The 17,797-nt window shown below is 40.0% G+C and overlaps 1 protein-coding gene across 3 annotated transcripts in view; it reads left to right on the forward strand.

The window, feature by feature from the left end:
- TNIP3 (TNFAIP3 interacting protein 3) overlaps nucleotides 1-17,797 on the forward strand; it is a 94,379-nt gene that overhangs the window by 26,616 nt on the left and 49,966 nt on the right. The window contains exons 1-2 of one of the 3 annotated variants that reach the window (XM_080588729.1): nucleotides 8,202-8,249; nucleotides 16,561-16,646. In XM_080588729.1, the coding sequence (XP_080444855.1) occupies nucleotides 8,247-8,249; nucleotides 16,561-16,646 (89 nt within the window). In that variant the 5' untranslated portion in view covers nucleotides 8,202-8,246. Of the gene's footprint in view, nucleotides 1-8,201; nucleotides 8,250-16,560; nucleotides 16,647-17,797 lie in introns of those variants that run through there. The other 2 variants (XM_080588728.1, XM_080588727.1) reach the window with 2 other exon arrangements.

Below are 17,797 nucleotides of genomic sequence, written 5' to 3' on the forward strand. Positions count from 1 at the left end.
GTAGTTTGAAACAGAGAGAGGTTTGCGGAAGTAGTAGGTTAAACAAGCAACGTTGTTGTCAGTTTTGTTTATTAAACTGGAGATTAATGGCAATTCCAGTAAGAAGTAAGCAGGTTAGAGGTTTAATAGATCAACACATGTTTCAAATTGAAAAAATTACTCAGCAGTTATGAATCTCTGAAGATCTATAGGGCTGGGCTGTGGGGAGAAACAACAAAAAAACCCCCCAAAAACAGTGCATAAAAGCTTGTGAGTTCCCAGTAATGAATATTAGGATCTGTTCAGCAAGAAGCATGATCTGGTTTGGGGTTTTGTGTATGTTTGGATTCAAAATTTAATTGCTCTGATTTCTTCTTTACTCTGGCGTGGAAAAATGCTTTGAATTTTTTTCACTACAGATCTGAGTATCTCTGTCTGTATTACTGCTGTTTTAGCCCACGTTGCTTTAAGTTGCCATCTTCTGAAACCCTCATCTACCACATTCTGTGATCTGGAGTGATGCTGCGACTCGATTAATCACCTTTCAAGACTGTGTGTGCATACAGGAGATGGAAATTTAAAATTGCAATAGCCTTTTGTCCAGCCATGTCATGCATATACAGATATGCAGGCATTTCGGGTGTATTCACAGGACAATTGATTTGCTTCCCCTTTCAGCTCCAGATTTCCTTCCTTATTTTCAGTATTTACCTGAGAGCTTCTACAGGCTCTGTAATACAGACTCTCCTGTCCTGCTGGTGACATCTACCTTTGTGCTACATGAGATGGCTTGCTCTCTGCTGCTTCCAGACTTGGAAATACCTCCTTTTATTTTTATATATATAAATATTTATAGATAATATATAAATATATATTTATATTGTGGCATCCCTGCCTATGGCAGGGGGGTTGGAACTAGATGGTCTTTAAGGTCCCTTCCTACCCGAGCCACTCTATGAGATATATATATGTATATATATATATATACACACACATATATATAAATACACACACACACACGCATATTATATTCTTGACCCTTTCTAGTTTTATCTGTCATTTAAACAGAACTCAGCAATTCCAATTTCTAAGTTATCTAAAATACCTCTTCCTCCCCACCCCCCAGTGCACCATTTAAAAGCAAGTCGTATCAATATCTTCATTATCATATGGAAGGGGGTGGTTACATGTAGAGATGCGGTGGTTATTAAGCATTGAAAAGGAACCATGATGTTGCTGAAGGCCCCACAGTAACACTTGAATTTAAAAAGAGTCCCACTACTGGTTTTACAGCTTATTGCTGTAAAGGAAATAAGTTAATAAAAGCCACAAAGTTGTACAATTTCCCATAGCCTTTGACTAATGCTTTTAGAGAAAGAACATTAAAAAAATAGCCTTAGCTGAAGGTGAGGGGATTTCCTTAGGAAGAATGCTTTTAAGGGGCATTGCTCTGAAACCATAACCTCAGGAGTCATTTTCTAACAGTGAGGAACATCTGCCGAGATGAATGGGAGACTAGAGACAGCTCAATCCCCAAACTACTTTTGGGCTTTACCTTTTTTCAAAGGTATTTAGGTGCTAAAGACTGAGTTTTATAGCAATAATCTAAAATGTCTCATTTGCTTAGCTATGGTCCTCTTAGGGCAACAGGACCAAAAGAGCCGGGCTGCTCCACAGGATAGAAAAACTCAAACCCTGCATCGCAAACCAGAGCAGCGTGGTGCAGATACACTCAGGTGGGTCAGTCTGGAGTCACTCTGGGTCTGAGAGCTGACCAGCTTGGCCAGTACAGGTCAGGCTGCTCCAGGGAAGGTCCTAAATGAGTAACACTGGGCTTCCCATTTACACAGTGCAGCTGAGGTTGTCTTAGGGTCGGTCCAGCGACCTAGACTGTCTCACGTGATGCTGAGCAGAAGCTGCTGCTAAGCTCCACCACAGTGCAACACCCACACGGATCTGGGGTTCAAATTTTGAAACTAGTACTCCATTTGTCTTGTTTGAATAATACTCTCATATAGATTAAATCTGTCTGATTTGTAGAAGTTCAGTATGCCTTTTAGAGAAATTATGGTGAACTAAAGCTGAATGTTTGTTAGCATTTGTAAGACAGTAATGGAACATTTATTGGACTAACTTGCTCTCTACTGTGATTTAAGGCTTCTTGAAAAATAGGATGCTCAGAGAGGTATTGCAAAGGTTTAGAGTGAGGTTATAATTAATAGGTAATATATTTATCCTTACTTTGTAAAGTAATCTGTACTTGACTTTTTTAGGTCATGATTGCAGGGGAAGTACATAGAGGAAGTAAAACTGCTTGCTATAGTCTCCTAGTGCTCCAAGCACTTGGCTTTTTTTTTTTTTTCTTAGAGGAGAAAAAAAAAAAAAGCAACCTTATCTCCACTACAGCAAATGGCTTTTCCTTACAACATTTAAAAAATTAATCATTTTAACAACCTTTTTCTTTAGTGTTCAAAGAATTTTTTACCTTGCTCTTGATTGTTCCCCAATGCTTATACACTGCCTCTGTCTATGTTTTATGAGCAAATCTGAATAGCACAGGGATACGGCTTCCATAAAATTCAGGTCATATGAGGTGGAAATAGCAACCTAAGTTCAGGAGTTCCTTCATTTTTATAGTTCTTTCTTTTAGTAACAGGAAACAGCTCTAAGGCAGTTTTCTTGTAGGGTGATGTATGGGAATGCTTGCTTTGATAGATTTTTTTGTTGTTGTTGTCTGTGTGCATATGTTATGGGGAGCTGTATTAGAAATGTTTGGATCTGGCTTCTAACAGTGAGAGAACTCTCCCTCTAATGTGGGTATTAGCTTTACCACACACACTTGTATGTCTTGCAAAACCATATAGTGAAATTGTAAGCAGATATTATTCTTGATTTTACAAAAAGGGAAAATTAGATTCATATGCTTTCTGGGGGGGACAGGGGACTTCCTCTGTCTGTTATGATGAGTATTAGTGGTTGTGAAAAAAAGGTCATCAGGTCTTTCAGAGAGCCTAGAAAGAGTACAATTCTCATCTGAAATGTAGTGGACATGTCACCATTCACCATCCTCCTCTGCTGCAAAGTGCCTTTCTTCCTGTCCACCAACAACCAGGCTACCTCCTATGAGATGCCTTTATTTCCACTGTTTGCCCTTGGTCAGCTGCAAGCATGGCCCAGGAGAAGGTATCTTCCTTTATTAAGCTATCTGGGCAATAGCAAACAGCTAGCTCTTACCGGGTACATCAGACCTTACTTCCTTTTCCTTTTCCTTTTCTTTTTTTTTTTTTTTTTTTTAACTCAGGCTCTCGTATGTCATCTGCTCAGTTGACAATTTACAACCTATAAGAGTGATGTTAGTAAGCTTAGCCTGTCATTATCAACTGTTCAATGGAGGGGCTTTTTTTGTGCAGTACTGTTTGATATTATTCTGTATTGCCCTGTTCAGTATCTTTCTAGAGTTTCCTAACCATGATCATCAGGTTCCAATAATGCTTTAATTAATGTGACCAAAACCTCTGTTGTGATTGAATTTCAGGATGATCCCTGTGTACAGAGCAACAAGCAAACGCAGTGAAGAGTGGCTAGTTTTTTTTTTTTAAGTATTTAAGTATTTTTTAGTCATTTTAAAACACTTTTGTATGATCTATTTTAGAAACATGGCATAGCATAATGAGTGTGTGCCTTACCCTTAGGGTGGGCAGCAATAGTGTTTGTGACAATCCTTCATTTTTTCCACTATCTTCAGCTCAGCCTTGAATGTCTTGCAGTCTGTCCTTGGACTTTACTTTGGAGGCATCCAATGTTTCAGGTGAACTTGCAGTTTTTGGCAGCCCCTGAATCTGGAAGCAAATGCTTTGTCTCATCCAAAAGACACCTAACGGTCCCTGTGGGGTAAAGTCATGTTTCCAACAAACCAGTAGATGTTGCTTTAAAACTTCAGTGATGTGTAGTGTGGGAAACTTATTACGGCTTCAGAGTTGACTTTTCTCTCTTGTTAATTGGGAAGCAGGTTAAACTCTGTGTGGATAGGAAAGAAATCTTTCTGAAGCTTATGTAGACAGAGAAATTCTTTTCATGGAGGATTCAGACATTGCCTAAAATCAGGTTTAATTCCACTTCAAGACAAAATTTAAACACTGCAATATTTCAGTAAGAAAAACCGCAGTGGCTGAAGCCAATGGGTGGACAACCAGCTGGGGAAAAAGGCGGACATTTTGGCCAGAAAAAGGGATTTGTATTCAAACTTCCCTGATGCTAAACTGTGTACTTAAAGGTCATGGAACTGACAAATGTCAGGGAAGTAATGCTCTCCTGGCCTGCTTTAAAGCCTGTTTTCAATTTCTGGCTACTGCTCTCAGTGTTGTAGAGGTGGAGGTGAAAGACCAGGTCCATTGGAAAAACATGGAAGCATACCAACTAATTTCAAAAAGGACCAGGCTGTACACTTGCAGTAGAAGTTTACAGGGAAGATGTTGGACTTGGGGATGAGGAGCACTGACATCCCTCTCGATCATAATCTGAGGTGGCAATTGACTTACAAATAAAGAGCTGTGTGGTTGGATGGAAGTGAGACCATTGCTGTCATCTCTCCTTACCTTGCTAACGTATCAACTTCCTGAACTTCTTCATGAAAATCCAGTGAAATAGGGAAAATCCATAAAAATATATTTGAGTAATAATAAAGAATTGATTGAATCACCATCCAAGACCTCATAAAGTAGCTGTGGCCTTTCCAGTTTTTCCATAAGGAAGGGAGAATTTGTTGTGGGTGGTCTTTCTTTTGTGGCTAAGCAGTAAGCCACACAAGGAGCAGGAATAGAGTCGGTGGGAAGTGCTCTGACTTCTTGTACATCTCAGGCAAAACCCGACAGAGTCCAAACCTAAATCAAAGCTGTTCACTAACATTTAGGTTAGAACTGGCTAGCAGTATGTTCCTCTCCAGGAAGGTCACTTCTGTGAGCACAAAAATGTATTTCAACTCTGTATCAAGTGTGGACAAGATGCACCCACACCATTAACTGAGTTTTCATCAAAAACATGACAGCTAGGACTGACTGCCTTGTGTTGTTGCTTCTTGATTTGGGGCATCTGAGTCTGTTTAAAAAATATACAAATAAAAATGATGATAGCAACCAATCTATTTCTGTGAGTGAAGCAGAAGAGTGTTTTAGCTTGACAAAAATGTAAGTGCGTGGGAGTGGTTCTCATTCATGCACCAAAAAGAGGAGGACAGCTGTAGACAGCCAGTGAGTAACATTGATGTCGACAACAGCAAGCTGCCTTTGTTCAGCAGGATGAGTTCTTAATGCCCTAAGTGTGGTATCAAAGTATAAACTTAAAAACTAAGTCTCAGAAACTTCCTGTACGGCAGATCTGTATTCAGCTTCTTTTCCAGAATAGCAGAGTTCTAAACTGTTTTGAGCACTTTGATTTTTTTTTCTTTTTCCAATCTCTGTTCTTCCTTGTAGCGATGTCTTCTCTTCTCAATAATACTTACATGGCAATTAAGCCCTTTACAAGTCACCTAGGATCCGGTACTTTAAGCTGCTGTCTTTACATTATATTAAATTTTCTCTAACTCATTTCCTTATTTTTCCCATATGGAAAGCCCTTACATGAACAGTTCTTTAGTGGACGATAAAATAATTTGAATGGCAGCCATCCAATCTGGACTTTCTATAGATAAGTGGCTTGGGTATGCATGAGAAGCAATGAATTTTTTATTATTCAGGCACGTTATGATGTAGCCAAAGGGGCTTTCCTCTTCTGAATGGGGGAGCAGGGAGGTCAGGTAAAAAGATGCATGTGTGATTTCTGCTTTACCCCCATGATTTTCCACTGGAGGTTAAGAGAAAGGGTTCCCCCTTCAATTTTTCCATTGACTACTTTTCTCTGCCTCCACAAAACATTTTGTTGTGCCTACCTTGTGGTGGTGAAAATGGCATTATGTTCATGCCACTAGTGTTTATTCAGAGTTCAGAATGAAACAGACTGTGTGAGCCAAGGTGGCTGCTAAACTGGCATTAACAGGATGGGAAAAGCCCACATTTTCATCTTGGATTCTTTGGAATGACTTAGAAATGTTTGTAAACATTTTACATTTTCTTTGAGGAGTGGCATATTTGGCTACTTCTATTTTTTTTTCAGCCTTCCAGATAAGAAGGCACCTGATCTTTAAGGCTTAACTGTCCCAGCTTTACCTGGTCTTGGACTAGAAGAGATCTGATTACTCCTGGTCTCTCTGGAAGAAACCACAGCAGTGCAGTTGAACAGGTGATGGATATTAAATGCAGGAACAGTACACATGGAAAGATTTAATTTAGCTCTATCATTGTTGCTTAGCTGACATATGTCAACAAAATGACAACAACAACCCACTGAACTATGTCCAGTCCCATAGCGATTAAGCATGTTGGTCAGTCCAAAGTCAAAAGCTGTGTTTTAGTGCAGAGAAAGCCAAAAAACATAGAAGGCTAGATTTGCTGTATTTTTTGTGAAGGCATTACTGAGGAAGAAGAGATGTTATTCCCTTGTTACTTCATTAGCTGGTGGAAGAAGCATTTCCCCTCAGATGCGTATCTCTTGGCTTCAATTTCTTTTGCTGCTTGGAAGGATCTGGGTACATGTCATTTGTCTCAAAGATAGTGCTCTAACGGCTTGCTACTGAGCTTTTGCTGGTGGGTTGCTTTCAACCTCCCCTGAGGAGGCTGTTCTGCTTTTTATAAGCACTTATATATAACTAAACTAGTGATCAGAGCAAGAAAAAGTGGGCTGATGTAAAGCTGAGTGAGTAGGCTGCTGTTCTGAGAGGAGGAAGATATTAGAGCTTTTTAAAATTTTTTTTTTTAACCAGATAGACAGTAAATCTGAACTCTGGCAAAAGTCTGAAAGTCTGAACCGTCAAGCTAAAGTCATTAACATTTTCCCCAACAAACCAACAGCAAATACTTCACACACAGTGAAGACTGTTACTGCAAAAGAATAGAGAAATTGCTCTAACTCCAGCAGTTAAAACACTTATCCAGGAGGTGCAAACACAGTTAAACTCCCTTCAGGCAGGAGAAAGAGTTGAGCCTTGGTCTCCCACATCCTGACCCTAGTCTGTTGTTCTCCTCTGCTATAGTTGCAAATGCCTGCTGCAAATAGTTTTGTTTCAACAGGGAATTGGACACGAATTTGCAAATGATTATTGTGTGTGTGCATGTGAGAGGCAGAGGGTAAATGGTTTGACAGAGAAAGATATACCCTACTCTGCTGAGCAACTGTGATATTTCTGCTAGGAGGATGAAAATGCTTCCAGGGCAGTTAAATCACTGGTATCTCCAGTGCAGAAGACAACAGCAGCCTCCTAAAAATGCTAGAAAGGTATCCTCTCCTTGGTGCACGGCTGCGCAGGTTTTGTTGTCGTAAAAACTGAAACCAATACAAGTCATGCTTAAAGATGAACCTTTTCTGAACATACTTATAATGAATCTTTCATTTCTAGATAACAGAATGACAGTGTTAATTTTTATCATCTGCGAAACTTGATTAATGAGCTCCTAGGTGCAATGGGCTACAGCCTGAAATGAATAGTGTGCTCCTGAAAATGCTACATCACTTCTTGTCTGGGCGGAGGGGAAGACGTTTGTGCAGTCTCCACCTCTCTACGCCCTCTTCCTCAGCGAGAAAATCAGATACGATAATGAACGTGGTGCTTGTTGGCTGGCTAGAGAGCTGAATGTCACTGCTGATGAGGAGCCTGCGGCTGGCTGCACCGAGCGCTATTTCTGCAGGGAAACCTTTAGAATAAATTCTAATTAAAATGCATTCCTAGAAATGGGTCCCTGACCTATCTCCTCCTTACAGTAAATTATTCTACTTCTAGATTAATACTGGTGCTATATACCTTTTGAGCTGATACAACTTTTCCACCGTGCTAGACCGCCGCTTTTCCCACTGCATGCCTCTTGCTGGCGAGTGGGCGTACCATTGTGTCACTGTTCCATGGTAATCTGAAGAGCGAGAGGGAATCCTCTGTGGTCTCTTGCAAGCACTGCTTTCAAGTAGAGCTGCGTGGGCTGTGTTTATTTGTGAGATATGAATGCGTCCCCACCGTTAGAATGACTTTAAGAAAGGGGTTTCCCTAAGCCTGGGGTGTAGGTTAAACCTTGAGATAGATATATATTTGCCTCCAAACCGCTTAGTTGTCATTTGATTCAGAGAGCCTTTATTGAGACTAGTACCTTCTAACCTAGCAGACACGGAGATGAGCACCTCGCCTGACAATGGTGAGTAACTGCTGCATTCGGAGCTGGCACCGCTGTGTCCCTGCCTAGCCTCAGGATGAAATCATGTGCCTCTTTTTCATCTACCAAAAAAGATTTAAAATCCCAAACCTGGTATTCTACGAGGTTTTTTTACTTCTTCTTTTCTTCATAATTGTGTATAAATCATGTGATTTTATGCACATTTATACTCTGCTATAGCAGAGTTCTTGTACTCTCTTTTCTCGTACAAGGCTGGACAGTGAATGGTACAGAAACAGTAAAGCATTATTGCCATGTAGAGCATTTGGGCTGTGCCAAACCATTACTTTAGGGTAAATCTAATGTTAAAAAAAGATTTGGTGCATATCTGTTGGGTTTGACCCACACTTCTTCCTTGGGTAACATTTCTGCTGAAACTTTAGGAAATTTTACCTGTTCTATAGAGTTTGGGATGTGCCCTGTGCTACCGACCCTGATGAGCAGCCACAGGATTCCCTTGGCTTGGTCTGTGATTAGGAAACAGAAAGGCCCTTTATCCACATCTGCTACAAATTGTTTTCTGTAGTCCATGTAGCATTTGAGGGTGGTCCAGGGCTCTGGGCTGGGTGGTTTTTGCTTGCCATGTTGCTGTAAATTGCCATCAATGCTGCATCCCAGAAAAAGTTTTGAAGCATTTCAACCCTGAATAAGGAATACTTGGAGTCACAGCATTAGAAATTTCAAGCGGTACATTTTCGGTTAATAGGCATAAACAGAGTGAGCCGTGAGGACTATTGAGGCTTGTGTAGAAGGAATAGAAAGCAAACTTACGCGCATGCTTTTTCTCTCTGTGTTTTAATTCCTTGTCTGATAAAATATAAAGCTGCAGTACTTGTAGCTGTTGCAGTGAGAATTAACCCTTCTGTCTTCAGAGCCAGCGGTGTTTGCTGCCAGAGGGCCTGCACAACCATTACACTAGGATAGCTGTAGGACTCTCTGCTCCAGTTCCCCTTTCTCAAACCAAAGTAAAAGTTGTCAGTACACCTATGAGAACTAAAAAATGCTCACAGCAACCCACTCAGAAGACCAGGGAAAGAGTTTCGTAAAGGGTCGTCTTCCCTTCACATGCTGCTGGATCCTTAGTGCACCAAGACATACTGCTGGCAGAGTTCTAATTTCCAGCAGTGAGAGTACCACGTTTTCAGAAGTGTGGGCACAGTAGAGTGTATACAAAGAAACAAGCATTTCACAGGTCTCTGAGAGCTGTTTAGCACTTGTGTTCCTGCCAGCCAAACTGTGCCAAGCTTTTTTTTGCAATGGAATGGGCTTGTCAGATCGTTCCTAGTTTTCTATAGGCTCATTTTTTCTTTCTTATTTTGTTCTGAGATTTTGAAGCTTAGGTGGACAGTGTGAAATTTATATAAATCTGAGCTGAGCTCCTCATCTGAATCAGATTCTTACCTTCTCAGTGTTAAGCTTCTGCTCTTGCAGCTGTACAACTTTTTGTGGTAGGTCTGCCTGTATCTTCAATACTTTTCTCAGAAACTCATTTCCTTCCCAGCCACGTGGACCCTGTCCTTGGAGTGATCTTTCTATTAACGTGGCAAGTTACCTATTTGTACTCCACAGATCTGTTTCCAAAGTCGCTGGACTTAATAGATCCTAAATCTTTTCTCTCTTGGCTTGGATTGCACAAGGAAGTTCCATTGTTTCTCTTTCCCTTCACATCACAGTTGTACTGTTGGGAGACGTCCATTGAAAATTATTCAGAAAATCATCTCTGGCACTATCGATGGATATAATATTTATTAATCTTTGCTTTTATCTTGCAGCATTTTTTCTTTCTACTTCTGCATATTATCTCTTGGAATTATTTCTGTCCATACTTTGACAGTGAATAATAACGAAAAAGATTTCTTTCACTGCATAATTTAGAGCTGACATTTAACAAACAGCTAAGTATTTCCTTCCCATCTTGCCCACCCTCAAATAATTTGTCATGCTAATTGAAGCTAGATACAGAACAGGAGTAAAGTACCATTGGGAAGGCTTCCTGCAGTGCTCTTGCATGAAATATGCCTGGTTTATATGTGTTCTTCTGAAGAACTTCATATTTGGCAGAGTTCCCTGCTTGACAGATCTGTGATTTCTTGATAAATTACCTTTAAACAAATCAAATACATTTATTGCTGAAGCCTTTATTTTATTTCATCAGTGCATTTTGTACATCTTTAATAAAATAATTCATATTCTATTAACAATGATTCCCCATCGTAGACTTTGGGCAATAAATACATTCAAAGTATCATTGCCTTTGCCCCCAGGTCTTTGTGCAATGATGGGAGTTGGTCAAACCTAACATTTTCCAGTAAAGAAATGAGGCTTCTCATTTTTCTTACTTTCAGGAGAAATATGTGCAGTATCTGAAAATCGGTGATAGGCTGCATATAAATATCAGAGAGGCTCAAATAACAGAAAGTTAAAATTCGTTTTCAAATACAGGAAGAAAAATGTTGAGATTTTGATTTTTAGGCAATGTTTTTGGTTGCAGACATCATCATATATCTTCTAGCAACTTCTTAGTATGTTGTAAATCACTCCAAAACAGAAAAGCTTAACACACACACACACACCAACTCATAACCTTGTAATAATTAGAGGTTAGCAGTATTTTCTTCTTTCTATGGTTTCCAGTGATGGAAGGGGAGGGAAGAAGGTGACTCTGTAGGAATCCAGGAAAGCACTGAGAACATTGAGGTATGTCGTGCATGGCTTTGACAACTTGATGATATTTGACTTCTCTTGGTCACTTCTTATGTGACTGTTGCACATTATAATTGTAGTCATAATATTTTTGGCAAGGAATGTATGTTTTGAAGCCTTTCAAATTGTCTTCTGTGCTGTAGATTCATCTGTGCAGACATCTGTGTGGAATGACTTATGTTGAGCTTTGCTAAAGTGCTCTGGGCATGACCCTGGCTGCTTTCGGTAATATTTGTGCCATTGATTTCTACTTGAAGGGGTTTATACTCACCTGGGAATATTTTTCTCACTTTGAAGATCTTGTGAACTACACCTAAATCTGAAGATGTTTAGAAATTGTTAAATGGACAAATTTCCAAAGAAATAACTTGTCTGTAAAATGTTTTCCTTTCTGGTTTAATGTAAGAAAAAAAGTGATGTATTGATTTTTCTAACCAGGTCATGTAGTTAAAAACAGGATTTATACCCACCACTTCAACTAGTTTGTGTGTGTCAATAGAAACGTTTTCAGACACCCTATTGTGGAGGACCAGCACTTGTAAGACCAAAGAGCTGCATGGCAGATGCTGCCTATCTGTGCAAAGCCAGCCTGCTACCTCCCGTACGAGACAGCGAATGCAGAGATTGCGCTGTGCGTTTGCCTTTCCTGGACTGCAGCCAAACAGCTTGCAGTGCAGAGCCTCTCCAGAGTCCCATCTACGTCGTGCTGAAAACCAGGCTTTTAGTTCTGGGTAGAAATAGTGCGTTCAGCCTCTAATTGCCTCATTCCTCAGTCTGGTCCACTGCAACAGCCTTCGGTTGTTTCGGGGTCTTAATTTATTTCGGTTGTTGCACAGTTTGAGATTACTTTAAGAAATTAAATAGAGTGTTTATCAAGTTCTGGATATCACAAATTTGTGGCATTTGTGAATTAGGTTTTTGGGGATGTTTGCTCTTCTGACTCTACTGCTACCATAACCAAGGAAAATTGTACTTAATGGGGAGATCAGTTTTAAGTATTCAGTGTTAAATCTCCCTGCATCACACAGTGGAGGTACCAGTTTCATTTTATCTGAATCTAATTGGGCAAGACAGCTAAAGAACCTAACAACTTTCTATTTTTCGCACAACTACAATTTTAGATTTTAAATATTTGATTAGAAACTGTCTAATATTGAAGTTTCAGCACTATCAGGAAATAACGGGGGGAGGAGAGGACTGGCAGATCTTGCTGTCTTTGTGGGTTTTCTTGTGCTGCATTTACATGACTGAAGCTGCATTTTCAGCAAAGAGCGTGGATGCAAAAGCAGGAAGACATGTAATAGCTGGTTGAAGGCTGGCTGCACTGAACACTAGTGCTATTTACGAGTATTAAACCTGGGACTATCTAGGGAGGAAGATGTCACAGAAATATTATGTTGTATTTTTGACTTTTTCAGAGTTATGGGTCAAGAAAAAAATCCTGAAGGCTCTATTCCTGTATCGATTTAGTTTCAGTATATGTTGCTTAGGATCTTTTTCATCAAATGCTTATTTGTTTCTTCGGTTGCTCTTCCATTTTGATCACATTTACAGTAATAATCCATTTCTTCCCCCCCACTCCTCCTACGCAACAGCCACACACAGTGTGTAACCTGCTGGCTTGTTTATCAACAGCATTTATGATTATATATGTTCCACTTTGTTTTGGAGCTATTTTGCAATCTGGGTATTACTTAAATGAGGTAATTTTACTTGGCCTGTCTGTGACGGTTAGTCTTGGATCTTTTGCTTTACAAAAAATGGGTTTCAGTGGAAAGGTAACTTATTCTTGGGTTTGTTCCTTGTGCCTAGTTTTCTAGTATTTACTTCATTTTTTTCTGGCATACTAGCTGTTTTCTGCTCCCTCCATTGTGACAATATGTCAGTTTATGGTGGTGTTTAGTTGAATTGAATCATTGGATAGGGTGTGTGTGTGGGGAAACCTGACAAAATCTTCTTTCCCTTTTCTGCCTTTAGGCCTTTAGGCTTGCTCAGTTCTGAGATTCATCTTACACTGCATCCCCACAAAATATTGCTTTGGCACAACAGAGGAACAAGTGAATTACAAAACGCGTTTAGGGAAAATTGAGTGAACGTTGAGGAAGATAGGATGCTCTTAAGCTAGCACTGGATTTGGAGAAAGAAAAAGAATGTGGCAGGAGGCAAAGTGAGAGCAGTGCAGGTTTAACGTTCACGATACAGATGTTTTTGAAATGGGCTTTGGATAACATTTTGAAGCTTCAGTTTGAGTGCCTACGTGGCTTTTTTATTTTATTTTAATATAATTAGTGTTTTATAAGAATTAATGTTCTTGTTGCTCTGTGGGGAGTTTTTTTTTTCTTTCCAAGTATGTTTTCTGCATGTGGAAAACTTCCTTGTTTTTAATACAAATTAGTACTCCAACCAAAAAGAGTTTTTTTTTGTCCTGTTCACATATATTTAGGAAGCACTTAAGGCTTGGATTATCACTGGAGCACTGATAAGTCTGGTAGAAGAGCACCAAGGAATTTTGTATGCTTTTTACTATACATCTTCAATTGTTGCTAAAACACATAAATCTGTGAGCAAAACAAATCCTGTTTTACTTCAGAGCATTCCTGTTCTTAAAAGCCTTGACAGAAAGCAGAAAATTTATGTAATTCTGAGCAATCCTTTACATGACCATTATAACCCCCCCTATTTTCTACGTAGCCTTAATTCTTTGAAGTAGCTGAATTTTTATCCAGCTTGGCTTCAATTTGTCTGATCTAATAAAAACACTACAGCATTAAATTGCATACTGTAGTTGTAAAAGCTTGTACTTGTTTTTATGAAAACGTGCATGTTTTGTACAATAACCTGGATGCCTCTTGTTCGGTTTGTAACTGTAGATTTAGATGTAGCACAGTTTGCACTGCCAACACAGGTTGGATTCATTGCTGTAATTTTTTTGTTGTTGTTGTGAAGAATCAAAAATGATTTGAAGAAAAAAAAAAAAGAAAAAAAGAATTAAAGGCCTTTCAGAACTGACACGTTTCAGCACAAAGCCGTAAGAAATGAAAGGCAATGCCGTTACGTGGCATCAACACAGTCTCCAAAACTCGTTTGGAGAATAGCAAAGGCAAATCAAAGCAGGTGGCCGTGCTGCAGTGCTGCTTGGTTGGCCATGCTCTGCTGTGTGCATCGCGCCAGCTCTCACTGCAGGGAGCTCTGCTTTTCCCCACAGCTTGGACTGTTTAGAAGAGGGAGGATGGACTCCTGTGCTATGGCAATGAAATGACTTCTGGTAGCTGGACCCGCTTGTGAAAACATGCATTAAATCAGGGTGCCCGGCGCTGTGGGGCATGCAGCAAAATCTGCATATGACTAAGAGTCAGGAGATGCGTACCACGGACTTTGCAAAGCCATGCAGGAGGGATCCCCCCGCCCCCAGCAGGTGGTGGCAGCAGGACTTCTGGAGAACTGCTGCTCTGTGATAGCTGGGTCTTCAGCTGGGCCAAGCACTGATTTGGGAATTGTCAGCTTTAACAGCTCTTTTGCAGGGCAGGGCCACAGAGAACCCAGAGCAGCCAGCGCAGGGCCCAGAGCACTCCCCAGCACGTCCCCCTGCACTGATCTGTTGCTGCAGAACCAGCAAGTCACACAAGGAATCTTTCACTTTTTTCCTCCCCAAAGCTTTCTTCACTTGTTGTTGCATAAACTTTACCAGCGTAGGAATCCTCTTTATTGTCAGTTCTAACCTGCATCGCTTTAACACGGCTTATTTTTTCAGCATGGGGGATGTCATATTGTGCGTAACTTGGCATATGGGTCTGAGGATGCTGAAATGTCTAAGCCCAGTGGGATGCATTAGGGATGAAATAGTGGTCTGAATTCTGCTGGTGGTGGTGGGTTTTTCTGTGTGTTTTTATTTTTTTTATTTTTCATTTTTTCCTTTTCAGACCAGATTTGGTTTAGTGTGTTCATGTTATTTTTTGTTTAGATGGAGGTTGGGAGTGTTCATTCTAGGTCAACATTTTTCAAAATTGGTATTTTGCTAGACACCTAAACGCCAAGTGTAGGCATCCTGAAATAAGGCTTAATTCTTATTAGTACCGAATGTCTGGAGCTCCCATTAAAATCAAATGAATACAGCTTTCCATACTTCAACATGTTTTTGTTATGATTAAACAGACAGTCATAAAACTCAGACAATCAAGTTGCATATGAAACTGAATTTACATTTTTTCTTAATAGGATCCTTGTAATTAGTGATTACCAGATGCATTTAAAATGTGTGAAATGTCTGCTGGAAAGGAGAATTAAGCAGGGGTGGAATGCCAAACACCTCAGATCTTCTCCTGGCAAACTTTTATTTTACATTTCTGCTCTGCATGTAGATGAAGCAGCATGGTTTCTATAAAATGTTCAGCTGTGGTTTCACATTAAGTTGATGTTACCAATAAAGAGAATGGCTTGTAATTGAAAACTTATTTAGTTATAAATGGCAGGTTCCATGATCGCTTCCCGCTTTATTCCAGTGGTCACGTTGTTATCCTTCCACCAGGCGTTATGAAATCTCTTAGGTCAAGATGAAGCTCTAATCTCCCAGTTTTCTAACTCCAACAACTATAATAATGCAATTGCTTTGACACTTTGATCTAAAGTGTATAATAACACTTCTGGACTCCTTTTCTGATGGGGTGTCCCATGTATCCTGAAGAAACTCACCCAGTGCTGTCCCTGGCCTGCAGCACAGGCAGCAGAATGGCTCCTGGGGGTGAGGTGGCAGTGGCTCAGTCCCTGTGCCATTGGCTCAGTCCCTGTACGATCTGTTCTCCAGCTTGTGATGTAGAGGTTATGGTACTTCACAACATACACAGTTTGCTTATTTCATGTTCTCATCTGAAGGAATTATTTATACATGAACTACTTAGTGTTACCCTAATGTGTGTCCTTTTCTCTGGGAAGGGTGTTTTTTTTTTTTTTTTTTTTCCCCTTCGTCTCTTTGGAAATGCAGTGCTAGACAGTAACTAGCCCTGAAGAGAGGGAAGCTTGTTAGAAGCTTGTATACTTGAACAATGCACTTGTGCACAATAACTTACACGAGCTTCCTTTTCTTTTTCTCTTCAAGTGATCTGTATCAGGCTCACTACTCATTCTCTTAAATTTGGAGTAATAGTCTTACTGTATACTTCCATGAAGCATATGAATTTTCAGGTCAATCTGAGGACATATGTGAACTCTAGAGTATTTAAAATAGTTGGTTCTTTTACGATGAATAATAATAATAAAAGCCTTTCACAACACTTCCAGTATTTTTGTGGCTACTGACAGCTTTGCTCCTTGGGGAGATTCCTGCTACCACAGCTGGAGAGTGATAGTCCTTCTGCCCTTGCAAAACTGTCCCTGCTAGAGTGGTGGATTTAAGAGGAGATGATGGTGGGAAGGAGAAAGTAGATTCCTGGCCTACATGTAAGCCATTTATTGTATGTAAAGAAGAAAACAGGAATGCAGGCAAGATCTTATGATCTCTTCTTGTTGTGATCATGCAATTAAATTGTTCTTCCTAGATTATTAACCTTTTTGTTTCCCTCTAAGTGTACTTTTTTTTCCCCTCTGTTTCTAACAGATTCACTCTGAGCAGCTCAAAAGGAAGAATAAAGAGGCAGAGGATCTCCTTGAATCGTGTCTCCATCAGTGTGGTGAGATGGAAAGGTATTAAAATATCTTAACTCTATGTGGAGAAGCTTCTCCCTTTATTTATTTATTTTTAAATTAATTTACATTATGCTTTGGAACTATACAATCAAGTATTTTCTGCATTTGTCAGTCAATTTCTCTTTCAGAGACCCAGACTAATACATTTTTTTCCCCTACTTTAATCTGTCCTGCGGAGGTCTGTATCAGTTCTGGTTAAACAAGTGAAACATAGGCATTTTTTTGTACTGAGAAGAGCAGGATCACAGAATAGTGTGGGTTGGAAGGGACACGGAGGTCGCCTGGACCAGCAGGGCTGAGGTCAGGTTGCTCAGCCTGCTTAGGCAAGTTTTTAATATTTCTGAGTATGGAGATTTCACAGCCTCCTTGGGCATGTTGCTTCTTTGTGGAGTAATACTAGTTCTACTGATAATGGCAGGAAAAGAGGTTGTACTGTAGGAAGGAGAGATACTTTATACACATAGAGAGGTCACAATATTGCTAACAGCTTTCAATGAGTCTGTGACTGTGACGACCCGTTTCTAAGACTGTTGGTGAGTCATGAGGAGATTTAAGACAACAAATGATGCTGAATGTTTCAATGAACAGCTGTATTCAGTAAGACAAACTCTGACCAAATAATAAATAAATAAATAAAAAATCCAGGTAGCTGAGAATGGTTGAAAGATAGCTTTAGAATTAAGCATAATGTGCGTATGTGAGAGAGGAAAAAAAAATTAAGGAAAGTGTAGATTGTTTTGTGAAGTTTACAGAGTAGTACTCTACCCTTCTTTCTTCCTGAAAGGAGCATTTTTTGTTCCAGTTAGTTTATTGAGAAATAACTGGATATTGAAATCCCTTGGGATTTCCCATTTATTCAAGACATTGTGGTGCTAGTGTAGTTTGAATCTAGCATGTCTCTGCGAGGGGAGGGAGGTGTCAAGGCTCCCTCCTGGTGCTGGCATCCCTGGTGAGACCAGGTGCCAGTTGCTGGCAGTTCAAGCCCTGGATCTGTGACGCAGACAGCTGTGCAGCGAGCTTCCTCTGTTTCATTTTGGCTGCCTAACAGCTACCACAGGCAAGAAGTTGGCTTGACTTAACAGGGCTGGTTGTCCTCCATCAGCTACTGTAAGTTAAATTTCCTGGCTGAATTTCCTAATGGTGTTCTC

The sequence above is a fragment of the Anser brachyrhynchus genome (assembly GCF_964034855.1).
Source record: "Anser brachyrhynchus genome assembly, chromosome: 4".
In the NCBI taxonomy this organism is placed as follows: domain Eukaryota; kingdom Metazoa; phylum Chordata; class Aves; order Anseriformes; family Anatidae; genus Anser; species Anser brachyrhynchus.